The 16,883-nt window shown below is 49.4% G+C and overlaps 1 protein-coding gene across 1 annotated transcript in view; it reads right to left on the bottom strand.

Moving 5' to 3' along the window:
* xylt1 (xylosyltransferase I) overlaps positions 1-16,661 on the bottom strand; it is a 64,053-nt gene extending 47,392 nt beyond the window's left edge. The window contains exon 1 of the mRNA XM_064322763.1: positions 16,288-16,661. Within this exon, the coding sequence (XP_064178833.1) occupies positions 16,288-16,563 (276 nt within the window). The 5' untranslated portion in view covers positions 16,564-16,661. The remainder of the gene's footprint in view (positions 1-16,287) is intronic.
* Between the last annotated feature and the right edge of the window lie 222 nt (positions 16,662-16,883).

Genomic DNA, 16,883 nt, shown 5'->3' with positions numbered 1-16,883 from the left:
ACGTCAGAGGGAAGAGGTTCCCCCGGTCTAATCTCCCGCTCCAGATCTCCCGTTCAGATGTCACAGGGAGTTATCTCAGGCTCCTGAGCCCCGCGCCGCTGCGCACGTGCCCATCTGCATGCGCGGGGGCTAGCGCTCGCTAACGGGCGGGGATAATCCGCCAGCTCCGGGGCTGATCCGGTCACAGCCCCGCCCCGCCCTGCCCTGCCCCGCCCCGACCGCGCTCCGCATTCCGCCCGCGTCCACCAAACTCCGCCGAGGAACGGTTATCCGGCCCGGCGCTATCCGTTCGTCGGCGAATCGTTTCCGAGGTCGAGCAGGAGAGAGGAGAGGGGGCCATACGCGCCAACTGCAGCCGACGCCCTGAAACGATTACCGGCTTCCTCTGGACGCCGTTCTGTGCCAGCGCAGGTTCCAGCGCTCGACCGAAAAAAATCCTCGTTTCGACGGAAAACTTTACGCGTTTTCGGGAAAAAAATAAAAACGGCGGCTCGGCGGGTGCGGAAAATGAGCCGGAGCCGGCGAAGGCGCGCAGCAGGCCCGCGCCGCGCTTTTTAACGGCCGGCTCCGCAGTCGCTCGTAAATACCTGCGGCACATGGAAACCGCGAGCACTTAAGACTAATGGCTGTCTCGCTGCATCTCAAGAGGGCCTCGCTGGATCAAAGGCAACAGGAAGAGCATTAGCGCTGATTACAATTACCTGCATTATCGTAATCAGCCCTGATTTTCCCTTTAACACTGTGCAAATCACTCATAACCTCGGAGGGATTAAACGCTTTGTCATCGCGTTAAAAAAAATAAAAACGTTTCGGAGAGAGAGAGGATAAAATCTGAACGCCGGCGTTTCCGGCTGAACAGCATTTCGGAGAGCCCTCCTCCCTGCTCAGGTATGGGCCTCGCCCTCGCGCGCTCGGGTCAGCAGGGCACGCGCGCGGCGCAACGCGACACCGGAGACCTGCGGCAATCCGCAGCGAGGTCACTTCCTGTCCCATTAAACAGCCGATAGGGCCAACAGACCTACACGCGTTTAGGGGGGGGGGGGGGGAAGAGCGAATCCATGAGTTGCTTCGGCGGGAGGGGAGTGACTCTCGCGAGCGGCCAAACAAATGAGTTTCAACCCAGAAGTCCCGACAATTCAATCCCAGAGGAGAAATCGTCTTCGGTAACGAGACGTGAACCCCCAGGACCGAAGGAGCACACAGACAGAGGGAGGGAAAGCAGGCCCCAAGCCTGTGGCTCTCATTGTGAGTCAGCCAGGGTAGACAAGACAATTATGGAGCCCTTCTGTACTGGCCTCCCACCGCAACCCCAGCATTCTGAAGTGTAGTGTTACCGTGTAGCCTCCGCACAAACACTCATTCACACCACACAACTTCTGTAACAGGAACCGCTCTATTTTAAGCCAATGAACTTGCGGACAGAGAAATGTACGCGGTCTTAAGATAGCGTGCTCGCTAAGCGACGCTTCGTCCGAGTTCTCCATTTTTCACGCCTTACCGCAGAGCTTACTAAAAAAAAAACGACAAGAAGAATAACACTTACAATGCTTTAAAATGGTACATTTTGCGAGATAACAAGATTACTCTTGTTTAAAATGCCTTGTTATGTAGGGATTACTTTTTAATACAACATAACGTTAATAGGTAGCAACAGATCATATTTTAAGATGTCCCCTCTGGATTTTGAATCTAATATTGTACAGTGCGACAGAGGCACAGAACGCAACACAAAGAGAAACGCTAGTGCTGCTGTCCTTACATGGGTGTTTGGCTTAACGGGAGAAAGAGACACAGTGTTGGGCATTGTTTAAGGCATTCCAGCAGCGTCACACCCGCACTACTGCAACCAATAATACGTCAATGATTCCTAATAACTCAGCCATGGAACTGGAGCTCTCCTGGGCACAGTTAAAGCTCATATGAGCTCACTCCCCCTCCTCCCGCCTGCCCCCACACACCCCCAACCCCCCACCCTCACACAGTGGGCCTCTCTGCCACTGCTTTGGCAGTCTCTCACACTCCCTTTCTAACCAGCTCGCTCGTCTCAATGGGGTCTTTTCAGTGTGCTTAAGAAAGGCACAGAGCCCCTCATTGTAAATCACAAGTGTGTGTGTGTGCATGTACGTGTGTGCGGGTGTGTGTGCATGTACGTGTGTGCGGGTCTGCGTGTGCGCGTGTGTGCGGGTCTGCGTGTGCGTGTGCGGATGCGTTTGTGGGTGTGTGTGCGCGCGTGTGTGTATTCGTGTGCGTACTCTACGTGTGTGTGAGTTCATGCACATGTGGACAGGCAACTGCATGCGTTTTACACGCTTACTCAGTACCGCTGCCTGTGTGTCCGAGGTCCAAAGAGCCCATTTCTCACAGATGACTACAGGCTCGGCGCGAGCTCTGCCCCCAAACCCCATTAAAAAGCCCATTTAAGGCAGCAAAAACACCCTTAAAACACACCAGTTCCCTCTTTGTGTTCGTCTCTACTCTCACTTCCCCTCATATACGCGTCCCTTTGCACCTTCAGTCCAGGGCCTGGAGGGGCCCCTGGCATGATGAAAGAAAACATCCATTCATCATTAGTAAGTAAATAAGTATGAAATAAGAATACAAAATAATAAATAAAGAAAATAAATAAATGAATACATAAAAAACAACTAAATATGTCAAAAAAATAAAACAGAAGATCTAATCCCCGTGCAGCTCAATTGCCATGAACCTTTAGCAGAGCAAGCCGCAGGACTCCTCATTTGAGTCCTGATTTATGAGCTGCTTCCCTGTACAGGCCCGTCTAGGCACACGGCACCACAGACAAGAAGAAATCCTACCGGAAGGACGAGGCAGGACTGGCCCAAAAGGAGCGGAGGGCACAGGCTCAGGTAAGAGGGCTTTCATCTCCCCATCTGCTCCTGTACGCGCAGAACAGAGACCTGCCTCCCGGAACAAGCCGTGGAGGAGAGACGGTCTCTCTCTCTTTGTAGTACGAACGCAAAAATGTGTGGCCTGGCTGCAAATTCCTAAAACCACTTCACAGTGGCTTCTTTAAATATTCAGGAAGGGCACTGCATCCCTGAGTGAGTGAGTGAGTGAGTTAGAGCGAGAGAGCGAGAGAGAGTGTGTGTGTGTGTGTGTGTGTGTGTGTGTGTGTGTGTGTACGTCCATATGTGTGATTGCTTGTGCGACTGGATGCATGAGTGCCTCTGAACGTGTGTGAGTGTACACGTGTATATATATTTGTGTATGTGTGTGTGTGTGTTTGTGGTGTACAGACAGGCACACACAAAAGCAGTCACGCACACACACACACACACACACACACACACACACAGGAGGAGCGGAGGCTGCTAGTCCCTCACCTCAGCTCCTCCAGTCAGAGAGAAGAGTGACCTCATTCAGAGCCCAGGTTTAAGCTCACAGCCACCAACACGCCCCTAATGAGCCTTATCTCTACAACAGCATGCTGGTCACGGGACAGGCAGAGATCTGAGCACCGCGAAAACATCAACACGCTACGCGCAGGACATCTGTAAGCTCGGGGATTATCATAAAATATCCTTCCCGCATCTATTAAAAACACAGGATTGTGTCTCTCTTCTCTATCAAAAGACAGTGACGACACAGCAGGACACACAAGATTACACTGGAAACACCGCTAAGCCGCAAACCTGGAACCGAGCTCCCCCCCCCCCCCCCACCCCACACACCTCCCACACCCCCTAAATGCAGCCAGCGTCCCGCCCCCCCCCCCCTCGCTCTCTCTGCCCCAGAACGGCAGGAAGTTGGCCGCCTCCGCGCTCGCTCGCTCTCCGCCATCAAAGGGTCAGGGTGGCAGAGAGGAGTTACAGCGGGGCTCGCCAAGCGCCGCGCTAAGTAGCCTCAAACCCCGCGGGATTGCAGGGGATTACGCCGGGGATTTGAGCGCACGTCGGATTTACGGATAAAAAAAGAAAAAAAGGGCAGCTTTCTCTTTTGCGTGTAGCTGCGCTCTTAATCACTAATAGAGACGACATCTCCAGACCATCTCCATTCAGCTCCATGTTAAAGAGACCCGGCTTCAGGGCAATCACCTCCCTGTAGGCCTACCTGCACCTGCAGCCAGGCAGGGAGAGAGCGGCTCCAGGACCGCCTCCGACACGGACACTCCAGAGCTGATGGAGCCTGAGCCCACATCGCTAATCCGTCATCTCCCTTCTGCGCGAGTGCACCCCATCATATATATATACACACTCACTCACTCACTCACCTCACACTCACACTCACTCACACACTCACACACTCACACACATCACACACTCACACCACTCACTCCACACCCACACCACACTCCACACACACACACGCACACACGCACACACGCACACACACACACACACACACACATATACATATATTAGAGAGAAAAAGTGGATTATGCCCGAAGGATGGATTGCTGCCCAGGCCGCGGTCTGCGCGGGATGGGCGGCATCCATCACGGGAGATTGGGAGGGCGTGAGGGAGCCGTTTAGCGCGGAGAGCCGGAGGCATTCATAAACAGCCTCGCAGGAACTCTCACAAAGGCACTATATCTGCATTCTTCATCATTCCGGCAATGGCATCTCGAAAAAACAGAGGCCTTCGTCCACATCACAGGGACAGTGGGGAGATAATTTCAAGTTACACATTTAAATTTAAGGAAGGACAAGACTCCAATTACAGACCAGCTCGCACAAATATAAACCGCCACTCGTGGTTCATTGTGATACTGAACAACAGCGGTCCCTGTACACAGGGCACAGAACAATTCTTATCGTGCTCATTTAAAATGGCGAGGGCAAAGATAAACGCAAGCACGTCTTCTGCCGTTAATGGAGCACTTAAAAACGGCCTTTAAATTCCTCTCCTGTTTGTAAAAAAACTTGATAAACCACGTAGACATTCAATTATGCAGGCTCATCCACAAATAAGGAGATAAAACGGTGGTAAATTACAAGCCTTGGGAAAACTTGCCTATATTCTTTTTTTTTATTTTTTTATATATCATCACCAATCAAATCGCACAATTAATTATCACTAAACTTAGGTACAGAAATAATCCTTGAAACTACATTAAACTCACAGGCAAATAAGACATGTTTTGAAAGCTGACGACCCTCTTCTCTTCACCAGGTAGGAATTAACAGCTTTCCCCACCTGAGCCAATCTGGTCACATACCCGAACCTCCATACACAGCTCTAACGTGAAGAATATTTACAGCGCCAGTAACTTATTTACCAGAGCAGCCTGTCAACAGTCACTGGGGTAAACTCCTTACCTATGAGATTATTGTTAATGCACGGGATTACAGGATTATGAGTTTCAAATTACATTTATAATCGGAGTGCAGCAACGCATCACTCCTGTGATACTGGCACCGCGGTAATTAACCTCCTCCACCAGTAAAGTTGCGTTTCGTATCTGAGGCGGTGCTGATTTTTTTTTTAGCGGGCTTATTTTACGTTCTGCCGCTGAGGCGGGTGTAACGCGCGTAAAATAATCCATCGGAGCGGGACTGCGATGACTAGCACACACCGCCGCTCTCTGGTCCCACAGAGGAGGGTGGGGGCCCCGCGGTGCAGACCTGGCCCTCCGTGGGAACCCCCCTCCCCCACCCCCACCCTGCCCGGGGTCACGGGGCTCACAGGGACCCCATGTGCGTTTATTTTCACGGTCACCCTTTCTGACCGGACGCAAACAATGAAGCGCAGTGGCGCGGCGCGGCATCCGCGCGGCTGACGGGCAGGCCGGCGGCGGCTGAGGGGCGGGCCGGCCGGCGGTAGCGGTCGGCAGCGCCTCACACACAGCGCCGTCTCCATCGCCACACGGACAGCCTCGGAGCTGGAAAAGCAAAGCAGCCTCCGGCGGCTCTGTTCAGGGTTCAGCGGAAGTGATCTCAATCCACCGACACTGGCTTCATTCCACACCGGTTCCCTGCTCAAGAGGTAATGGATTCTCTCTAATTGCCTTTAAAAAAACGCTGAGCGCTTTTTTAAAAATTCACTTTATGAACATTCCAGGCATTCCTTCCCACCCCTACTCATTTTCATAGTTCAGATTCAGAATTACAGGGTTTTTAAAAATGCACAACAAAAGATAATGGTGATATACGATCCAGGTTTTCTATGGGCTGAGCCTTTATGTAGCTGCGTGAACCATGAACAGAGGAGTGAAGCACACACACACAGCTCTTCCTCTCGCTCCCTCTCCCGGCTGCTGCAGCCTTACGTCCCGGTGTGTGAGGTTAAGCCAGCGCTGGTTTAATGGAGATGTAGTAGGTTTCGGCTGCAGAATAAATCACAGGAGGGTGCATGCCTGTCCCTGCCCCTGACCCCAGATTTACCCACTCTGCAGCGGAGCACAAGCCAGCGGCTGGGCAGGCACACCGAACGCAGACTGAGCAGCTGCGCTGATGTGCGCCCTGACTCCCAGTGTGAGACATCGGAACGGCGGAACAACACGCGCACACACATGCACTACACACACACATGCGACACACACCACACACAGGCACACACACCACACGCATGACTCACACCACACACAGCGCACACACACACACGTGCACACACACACACACCACATCGTCACACACACCACAACACAGCACCACACACAGCGTACATACACACACGTACATACACACACACACACACACACACACATACGCACACACACACATGCGTACATACACACACACACACACAGACACGCACACACACACACACACACACACACAGAAACAGAAGCTGCCAGCCTACTCTTCTCTGTCTGCTATAGGCGCTGGTGATACTGAGTGGGCTGGAGGTCTGAAGCTGGCCCCTCGCAGTTGTCGTTAATGGGCAGTGGGGAGGGGGGCATGCTGCAGTCTCTAAGTTCACAGCGCCATTAACCTTCCCCAGTAGCCCTCGCTGTACGGGGGGGGCGCCGAGCAGAGGCCCAGCTCCGGCAGGGCGCTGACCGCTTCCACGGCAACGCCTTTACGAGAGATCCGAACCGCACTCCGCGCCCGAACGCACAATAAAACCACGGCCCCCCCGTGGAGCACAGTCCCATACAGGGACACCGTCGGCCGGAGGCCGCACACGTCACGCCTGGCTCCCAAGCCCAGCGAGCTGCACATACACAGAGGAAGGCAGATAACACACGGCCTGCTGAAGCTTACAGTTCTGCGTCAAAACACGGTCATTCCAAAATGAGGATACTATCGCAAAGTTTAAAACTTGGATGGGGGGGGGCACTAAAGGACTGTGATGCTCTTGCACCCGTTAAACAGTCACGAGTACCAGGAAAACAAAAAAACCCTATTGACGAAGTACCCGCAATGGGAGGAAAACAACACGACTACCAGGGAAACAGCAGCAAATTGCCCTGTCTGGGTCAAGTGGGCTGGGGCTCGATACAGGCCAGATGAAGCAAATTACCACTCACAATAGGCCTGGGTTTTTTTTTCTTCCAAGATGAGCTGAAACCTGGTGGCGATGCAGTATTGCTCGTTTAAAAGCAACGTGCAAACCTGTCAACGACCACAGCAGCCGTCATTGTCACAAGAGGATGACACCACTAACATGTTAGGCCTGCAAGAAACTGGGTCTTGCTTCAATTATTCATCAGTACAGGCATACTATATTTGGATGACAACAAAAGATGACATTCTGTTTTATTTGTTATCTGCTATTATTTAAGTAGGCCATTTGTACGGAGATGATTATTTCAAACAGCTTCAACAATTATGTTATTTTAATAAAAAGCATTCATTCAAAATGATCCAATCCAATAAACCAAGAGAGCCGTTTCAGGAAATATTGAAGAGGTCTTTCAAACTCATCCGTCACTCAGAGGTTCCTTTTTCAGTCATCATTATTCCTGCGCCATTGTTTGCTCGCAAATTAAAACGAATCGAATGTCAAATTACAAGCAAGTAGACAGTAAAACGTTACTGACTCAGTGCTTACTCAAAACGGGCTATAAACCAACCCTTTACTTTATTAACTTTACGTTTTTAACTCTTTGAATAGTAGGTTTATTGGGATTTTCCCCCCTGAAGTCAGTGTTCTAGAACTCAGTTGCGTTCAATTATCCATAGTGATTGTTACATCAGCATTAGAATGATCATTTCAGAAAATTCAAATCACTTATTTCTGATCTTACATCTTAAAGGGTTAAAAAATGATTGCGCTCAGAAAGAAAGATTGTTCTGCATCTGAAAGAACGGAATGTTACCGTACTTGTGATCTGCACCGCAACGTGGGCACGGTTGTGTGGTCACTTAAATTACATCAACACTTCAACTCGAGCATGTCCAGCATGTATATGCATTTTTAATGTATTCCTAATGACATTTTGTTGTAATGGCAATAATACTGAAACTTGAATATTTGTGATGATTACATTTGTCTTTAACAGGTCAGAGGGAAAGCACTTCTCCGTACTCAAAGGGCTTGTGTAGCGCCCCGCTTGCAAACAAAACCATCAGACTCCAGCTTCCAAATTATGCAAAATAAAACATTTTTAATAATTTTACTGCCAAGTTACCAATACTTTATATACAGAGGACAGAGTATATCAACTTGCTTTTACTTTTTTTCACTCGCACATTAAGAGAAATTGATATTAAGACATGTCTGACAGTAATAACAATTGCGGAGTTCAATAGCAATGATCACTGCGAAAGCATTGTTTTTCCACAGGAAAACAGGCAGCGAAAAGAAAGACGAAAAGCTAGAAGAACGGGCTTCCATTAGCTGGTTTGTAATTAATTATATATTAATTCTGGCCTAATGAATTGTGTTGCGTAATGGAACCGATATTTATTGTTTCAGTAACGGCAGTAATAGCCACACGAGTACAGTAATTACAGATAGTTTACATTTCCTTCCGTTAATGCTTTCCTCTGCAAATTGCAAATCCATTCATTTTTGTGAGGTGCAAACACGTTTAGATTTGATTGTATGCAGAGAGATTTTTACATTTCTAACCATTCCACAATTGAAAAGCTGGCACTCAATAGAAGAAAACACGTGAAAATGTGAATTAATCACCATGTCCAAGTTTTTTATTCCTAAAACCTAGCAAAAGTTGGGTTAAGGGACAAGCAATTTCAGATTTTAGTCTGCATACAGAAAGCCGACTTTTCTGTTATCTATTATGAAAAGGGATTAAAGAAAGGAAGACTTCAGTGGCTTCTTCCGGCCTGAAAATGAAGGATGTTACAGAGTCTGAGATTTCTGTCATCCTTTAACACGTATTAAAACTCAACAAAACATTCGCACTCAGCGGGAAAGGTTGGTTGGAAGGCCTTGTTAATGATTTATGGATCTGCCTGGATGAATAGATCAGCATAGAGCAGGCAAACATTTTTACGCCCACACTTTTGACACAGTTTAGAGGCGGCCATGTAAAAAGATACCAAAAAGATATCACGTGTAGCCAACATAATAACGGGTAATTTGTATCAGCAAAATAATTTCAGCACATGAGTGGATACAGGGTTAAGGGCTGTATCTTCTGTCTGAACACACCGAATGGCCTGAACAAAACAACACAAAACAAACATGAAAGGAGGGAATTTAGGAGGGAATTTATTAACCTGCAAGTGGCTTTTAAATGGATACATTACAACAAATTCATTATGAAAGCGTTTACCATTTAGAGTTTTCTAAACTCAAGAAAATACCTGGCACCATTGAAATATTAACTGAGAAAAGAAAACATTAAATTTAAGATATGCTTGACTTTTATCTTACCTAAAATAACCTACAACACTAGTCATTTTAATTAGTGAATAACGATACAATGCCATGTAATTCACAAAACAACGCTGCCAACTGAAAGGGAATGTTAATTAATTAACCTCTTAACAACTGTAAAATAACCATGAACAATACATACAGCACATACATACATTGTGTATTATTATGTATATAATGTATGTATGTGTTGTATGTATTGTAGGTACCTGTCTTAAATGTATGTATAATGGGCAATGTGCAATTGTGCTGTCCTATTGTGTGCTATTATGCTATTATCTTATCTTATCTTATCTTATAAACACAACACTTTCTCCTCAGTTTGAATTGACCTGTTCTGTACAGCCATGCTAATGCTGCTACCTCCACAGCAGATGTCAGAGTGCAGACAAGCGTGCGCTCTCCTCTGAGGCATGTGATGTCACCAGCTGCTTCTTTTCACACCGCAGCTCACATGCCAGGCTTGCACACACGTGAGTCAGAGGAAGACACATCATGTGCAGCTTCAGCAAGCAGACCACCGGCGCCCGCTCAGCTAGCACCGACATCAGTTCAGCGCAGTCAGGATTCTGTGCTGAACCGTGGGGCCCGTCCACGCACAGGAAGAGTGCGTAAAACAGGAGGAGCCACCATCTTGCTTTGAACGGTAGGTCAAAGTTAAGGACGAATGCTAATAGAATCCCACCCACGGTCACTTTCACTTTGAAGGTCTACACAAATGAGCGCCTTCAGGAGCGCAAATGTTTACCCTTACCTCGTTACTCCCCCCCCCCACAAAAAGAAGACAAATGAGCGCAGGCTAATGGCGTTTGAGCGGCGGTGTTCATCAGACCTGCGGGCGACCCCACGTCAAGCGCGAGGGACGCCCGGGACCCACCGAGCGACGCCAGGCTGTCGGCGCACAGCAGCGCGCTCCGCACGCGGTGAAACACGGCGCCGGGGCGTGCCGCCGACAGCCAGCTCCGCAGCAGACGGTCACGAGCGCCCGCGTGCGGCGCGGAGCGGCGTGGAAAACGCGCGCGCTCCGTTCAGCGCGCCGACGGCACGGGAAAGCCCCGCGCCGAGCGGAGGGATCAAACGTCCGATCGAACCGGCGGTTACGCGGGGACCTCCCCAAAGGAGAGCGCGCGCCGAGCACTCCATCAGGAAGCCATTCGCCATGGAGGGGTTTATCATGCATGAGCACAAGGCTACCAGCTACACGGGGAAAATAATGTTATGTGATTTTTTACACAGAGAAACAAATCAATACACGCCGGTTATTTATCGCATTATCCTGGCAGCCGAAGCAAGATGGAAGAGTTCAATTTCCTCCTTATGAGTTTTAGGGGAAAAAAACTGCAGTAACTACAAATCAGCATTTGCCACGGACACAGCCTTTAATCTTATTTTTTCCCTCCGAAAAAAAGCAAGTTAGGTCAACTCATTCTTATCAGTCTTCTTGGTTCCACCGGCTGACACCCGACAGGGTGAGAGCAGACAGGCATCGGCTAATCACACGCTCTCTCACACAGCAGAGAGCTGAACACACACGCAAGCGCGCGTGCACTCACACAAACACACACACACTCACAGTATACAGTCATACACATGCACAGTATACAGCTGCACACACACACACACACGCAGTATAAAGCTGCACATACAGACACACACACAGACAGCGATGCACAGCTGCGCACGCATGCACACACACACACACACACACACACACACACACACACACACACACACAGTCACACAGTCACACACACACACACACACACACACACACACACACACACACACACACACACACACACAGTCACACACACACACACATACACACACAGACACACACACACACGGTGGCGCACAGCTGCACACATGTGGGCGCAGGCGGCAGTGACCCTGCCCCCCAGGCCTGGGGCAGACTGTGTGAGTCAGCACACAGATCAGAGTGGCATGAATCACCCCGCTGTCAGAGGAGCACGGGCCCGCGGGACGCTCACATGGGGGGGCTCAGTAGGACGCTGACACAGGGGGAGGCCAGCGCAAGGAGCACCGCCGGGAAAATGTTCCTCATCATCACTACACCATCGCTCCTCACGGCCCTACACAGCTCCCCTCCACATGCCCCGCCACCATTAACACATAAACACGCATGCGCAGACACGCACACACACACACACTCGCATGCACATGCACACACATGCACACACACACACACGCACACACAAACATGCACACACACACACACACACACACACACGCATGCACATTCACACACACACATGCACACACGCATGCACACTCACACATGCATGCACAGACATGCACACACAAACATGCGCACACGCACACGCACACACATATGCATGTGCACACATGCATGCACATGTGCTCACACGCTCTCTCTCTTACCCATGCTCACACACACACAGCACCACCAGCAAAAAGACTGATACTGACAGACTGATTCAGAACCAACAGTCATATTCCACATCACATAATGAATGACTGTAGAACCCTTGTGTGTATTAAGACTCTGACCAGCATGTTGTCATCATGCAGACAGGCACAGGATCGGGGTGAGCGAGATACGTTAACTTCCTTGGCCACAGAGGACAGTTGTTGCAAAACAACCATGACGCCTGGTTCCCCGCTAGGACAGGAGTCACATGATAAAAGACGTATGAGTAATGGAAAGGTAACACTGCTTCAGACATGCACGTAGCATCAGATCCTCACAGAGATTTTCTAGCACATACTGACTCAGTGGCTATGCATGGGCAGCCATGACTCACCAAATCCTGAATTTCATGGGAAAATGTAAGCCCCATCTACACTGGGACATATACATCATCGCCTTGGCAATAGGAGTGTATTGAGTGGGAGAATGTAAGTAAGTAAGAAAGTACCGTGATGGCAGAATATTCCCCACCTCACCCAAACCTGTACAACAGTCTGACAAACGTGGCTAACTTTCTGGGTGCTAGCTTTGCTTTTGGCTCCATTCATATCAGTATTTCACATGCTGGGAGATATCAAGGAATGGCTAAATTTGGAGACCAAATCAGAGAAAACCTCTAGTTCTGCCGCCGGAGAGAACGCGGTCCCAGCCAGACCCAAACTCACGGGACGGGCGACCGAAGCTCCCCGCGCGGCAGCTGGCGTCCGCCGTTTTTATGGCTTGTTACGCAAGGGGGGAAAAAATGCCTCTGCAAAACACTGACAATTAGCCCAGCAGCGAACACCCAGGGGAACAGGGGGGCTCTGCGCGGAGTCCCTCCTCCCAGAATTCAGCAGCCAGGTAGAGGAACAGCTGTGGAGGAGCGGCCTCCGGCGCCAGCGCCAGCTCCAGCTCCGGCGCCGCCGCGCGGCTCCGGCTCCTCTCAGAGTGACGGGCGGGCGGCGCGGCGGCGAGCCTCCCAGCCACAACAGAGCGATAGGCGTCCTTATCAAGAGCCGCAGAGAGGCACGGCGTTTCGGCCATTTCAATGACGGAGGGCCGCGGGGGGACGCGAAGGCGCTTTCCGGGCTCGCTCGGTCGCAGCCCGACTGGAGAGGGCGCGACGAGGCCGAGGGCGCGACGGGATTTTAAGAGCGGGGCGCACGGACACCAACGCTACGGCATTTCCCCCCGAAAAGCCCAGATCTCTCACTTCCCTTCATAAACCGCGATTTTATTTTCAGTTTCGGCACGCGTTGCGGTAGCTAATGATTTCAGAACATGGGTGACGATGACATTTCCCCACACGCGCTGTCTGACATGTTCAGAAAGCCAGGACAGACAGGAGGTGCATTCAGACGAACGCAGGTAGAAGGAAGACGACACCTCAGGGCACGCTTCAAAGAGAACCATGTGAAAAGGGTGAGGTCAAACAGCGGTGACACTTAAGGTGCCGTTAATCTGTCTCTCCGTTTGCTCTGTCCTGTTTAAAACGCTGCCCCGGGCCCCCGCCTCCGAGGTCCTCGGGAAGCCGATGTTCTCAGCGTCAGTTAGCTGTTCTTTTCCTCGCCTCCCTTCCTCCTCCTAACCCCCGCGTCTTCAGTTACATCACGCGTGCACCCGCCGGCTCTACGGCTCAGACCGATCGCCTCGCGCACCTTCCAGCATCGCTAAAATAAAAAAACGGGAGAGAAAACAAAGCCGAAGTAATGGCGTAGCTGCAGGGGCCCCGGTTCGCACACCGGCACGCCACAGAAACCTCCCGCAGACCCGCACGGCCAGCGAGAGACGGAGAGGGGGGCCGGACGGCATCACGAACGCGAGGACGCTGCACAGCGCGCGCATTAAAACTCATGCGAGCCTTGGGGAAAGGTCACAGGATCTGATGTGTCATTTTCTGAAAAGCGAATCTCCAGGAGCCACTGTTGTCCTGCTGCGAACAGAAGGAACACATCGAGGGCTGTCTGTCAGTCACCGCTGAGTTCTGACCCCGTACCCGAGTGAAACAAACCCCTGACCAAACCCGGAATCGCAGGCCCGCCCCAGCGCTCGCGACAGCAGCTTTCGGATCTTATCCGTTTGTCCGCCCGCCTTACTCCCAGGAACCTTCCCGAATTATCCCACCGGCCCCGCCGGCAAAGAACTACAGGCAGAGAACACACATTCAGACAGGCTAATTTGACAGTTCAAATCACAAACATCATTCCAGTGACATTGCTGGAGTATCGTGTCTCCCTTTATCCTACGTCCTAGGCTGGTCCCATGACCGGGGCGGTGCGTGAAACGTGTGCTTTTACTGCTAAAAGGCCACGCTATGATGGCAATGCGGCCATTGTTCAAGCGAGGCTCCTTAAGGACAGTTAGTACTAGACAGATAAATATATACAGAAATGGTAAATAGCAGATTGAGCGCAATGCTGCAGCCTCAACAAGAAGCTCCTTCAGAACCAGTCTGATGTGAATGTGCAAGGTATGAGTGAAATACAGACTTAACAATTCTCATGGCTAAATAACAGGGAATAAAAACTAATTTTTTTTTCCCTGTTTGACATCGAAATGAGACGTGCCTGTCTCACACCAAACTGTACAAGTCTTTGACAAGACAGAAGAAGCCAAACCCCACCTAAACACATTATATTTTACCGCTGCATTTTTTTTTTTTCACCACAATTTGGAATCACCAACTATCACTGCTAGGCCACCATGACCCAGACAAGGAAAACTGCAGTTAAGTTCAATGAACTGCAGTGAATAATACGACAATATTACACCACAGTACTACAGGAGAGCTAGTGCCAGCCAGAGGAGAGACATATCACTCGCTGATGGTAAGCGGTAGCCTGTGGGCACCAGGCACATTGCTGCGAGGAGATAATGTAGCAGTAACTAGAGGCTGACAGTGACTTAAACCCACCCTACGTCTGGCAAGGCAAATCCAATAGTGTTTTATCAAAGCATGCTCCTGGGCATTTTCAAATGACTCAGCCAAGGCTCAAACCTGTAATTTCTAAACCGTTACGTTAGCCAGAATAATCGATGGTATAAAATGTTTTACGGACTTTCCCCTTAAAACCCTAAACACATTTATGTGTGCCAAAAATTACGGTATTGTGCAATTCGTTAAAACGCCGATTTTCTCAGACAAGGGTTCATGAAATAAATAACAAATAAGGTTTAAAAAAGAACCGCCGTTTATTGAAGACCCGTTTCTATAACATTATTGTCCATATAGTCTACTAAGCCCTAGTATACGTGGCTTTTCCACTTCAGCATTCGGTCTCCTCTGAAGCAAATCCGCATAAGTAGACCATAGCCACGGGCTTCTGAATAAACTAGCAATAAAGTTCCCTCTTTCAGTTTGATCGGCTCCCCGTGTAGAAGAGGACTCGTTTCGAAAATGGTCATTAAATAACAATTAAATATTGTATTTATTATACAGAGAAACAGTGCATATATTGCAATGCCATCTGACCCATAATAGCATCTAACCGCATATCACATAAATGTTGGAAAGCTTATTGGACAAACGGAACTTTCAAATAACAGATAATGTCATCCTGCCTACCTTGGAGATTTATCTTGATATGTATATAATTTATACATTTTTATATGTCAGTGACACATACATGTGTGGATTTAAGCCATTTCTTCATTCTGTTTCTTCGCTAATGGTAATAAACAAAAATTAAATTTGTTTCTCGAACGATTCAAACGCAATATTAAAATTCATGTATTCAAACGCACATCAATTGCAGTCATATCAAGAATGAATAGTGAAATTGTTTCAGTTGTAACAACGCATCCAATGTAACAGCGCATCGTTAGTCGGCAAGCGAGCTAGCTCTTCCCACCTTCGCGGGTTAGGAGATAAATGTTTCGTGTTGTAAATTGAAAACGGGCAATGGTTTTAACTGAAAGATACCAAGCTAGCCACGACCATTGATTCATTCAATCAGGGGAATGAGATGCACCAAAAACGACGAGGGCAAAGAAGATTCAATGAAACCTATGTCAGCGTCCTCTGTTAATCACACAGGCCCCCACACTATTTGAAATACCTTGCGCAGAAGGACTGAGGTATACAGTAGCTAATGTTGCTGCCTTACCGGTTGTTGTTTATGTCGAACGGTTCCCTTTCCGAGGTGAGGCTGAAGATGTTGCTCTTGAAACCCGCTTTTCAGATACTCGCTGCCGGCTTTGTTGCCACCGATCCTGTCTCTCTTGTCTCTGATGTTGGAGCCGCCGTTTTCCCTTTCTTCCCCCGAGTCCAGGCTACTGAAGTTCCATACTATGAGTGTCTGCACCAGTAATACAGTAAGAGCTGCGATCAAGGCAGACCGTGAGCGGCGAGCCAACCTGCGAGCGCACGAACCGCCAACCATCTTCACACTGAGGCTGAGAGGTGCAGACAGTGGGCTTTGTGGCTCTGCGTTGCGAGAGGAGGGGGTGATCGTGGAGGTGGTGGCTGGCGAGGGTTAGCAAGGAGGAGAGAGGCTGGAAGAGAAATCACAGAGCCCCCGTGTGGTGAAATAGCGCACATTAAAATTTGATTCTCCCCTTAATTTCCTTACGCAGAAAACCATGAAATCTCCTTTTCAAATTGTGTTTACATTAGAAGTGTTCATATAATACAGAACGTCTGTAAAGTGTTGCAGAGTCGATGTCCATAGTAGCCAGTGCCTTTACAACTGATTGAAAGATA

The sequence above is a fragment of the Anguilla rostrata genome, chromosome 2 (assembly GCF_018555375.3).
Source record: "Anguilla rostrata isolate EN2019 chromosome 2, ASM1855537v3, whole genome shotgun sequence".
NCBI lineage: Eukaryota > Metazoa > Chordata > Actinopteri > Anguilliformes > Anguillidae > Anguilla > Anguilla rostrata.
This window is presented reverse-complemented; position numbering and strand designations above follow the sequence as displayed.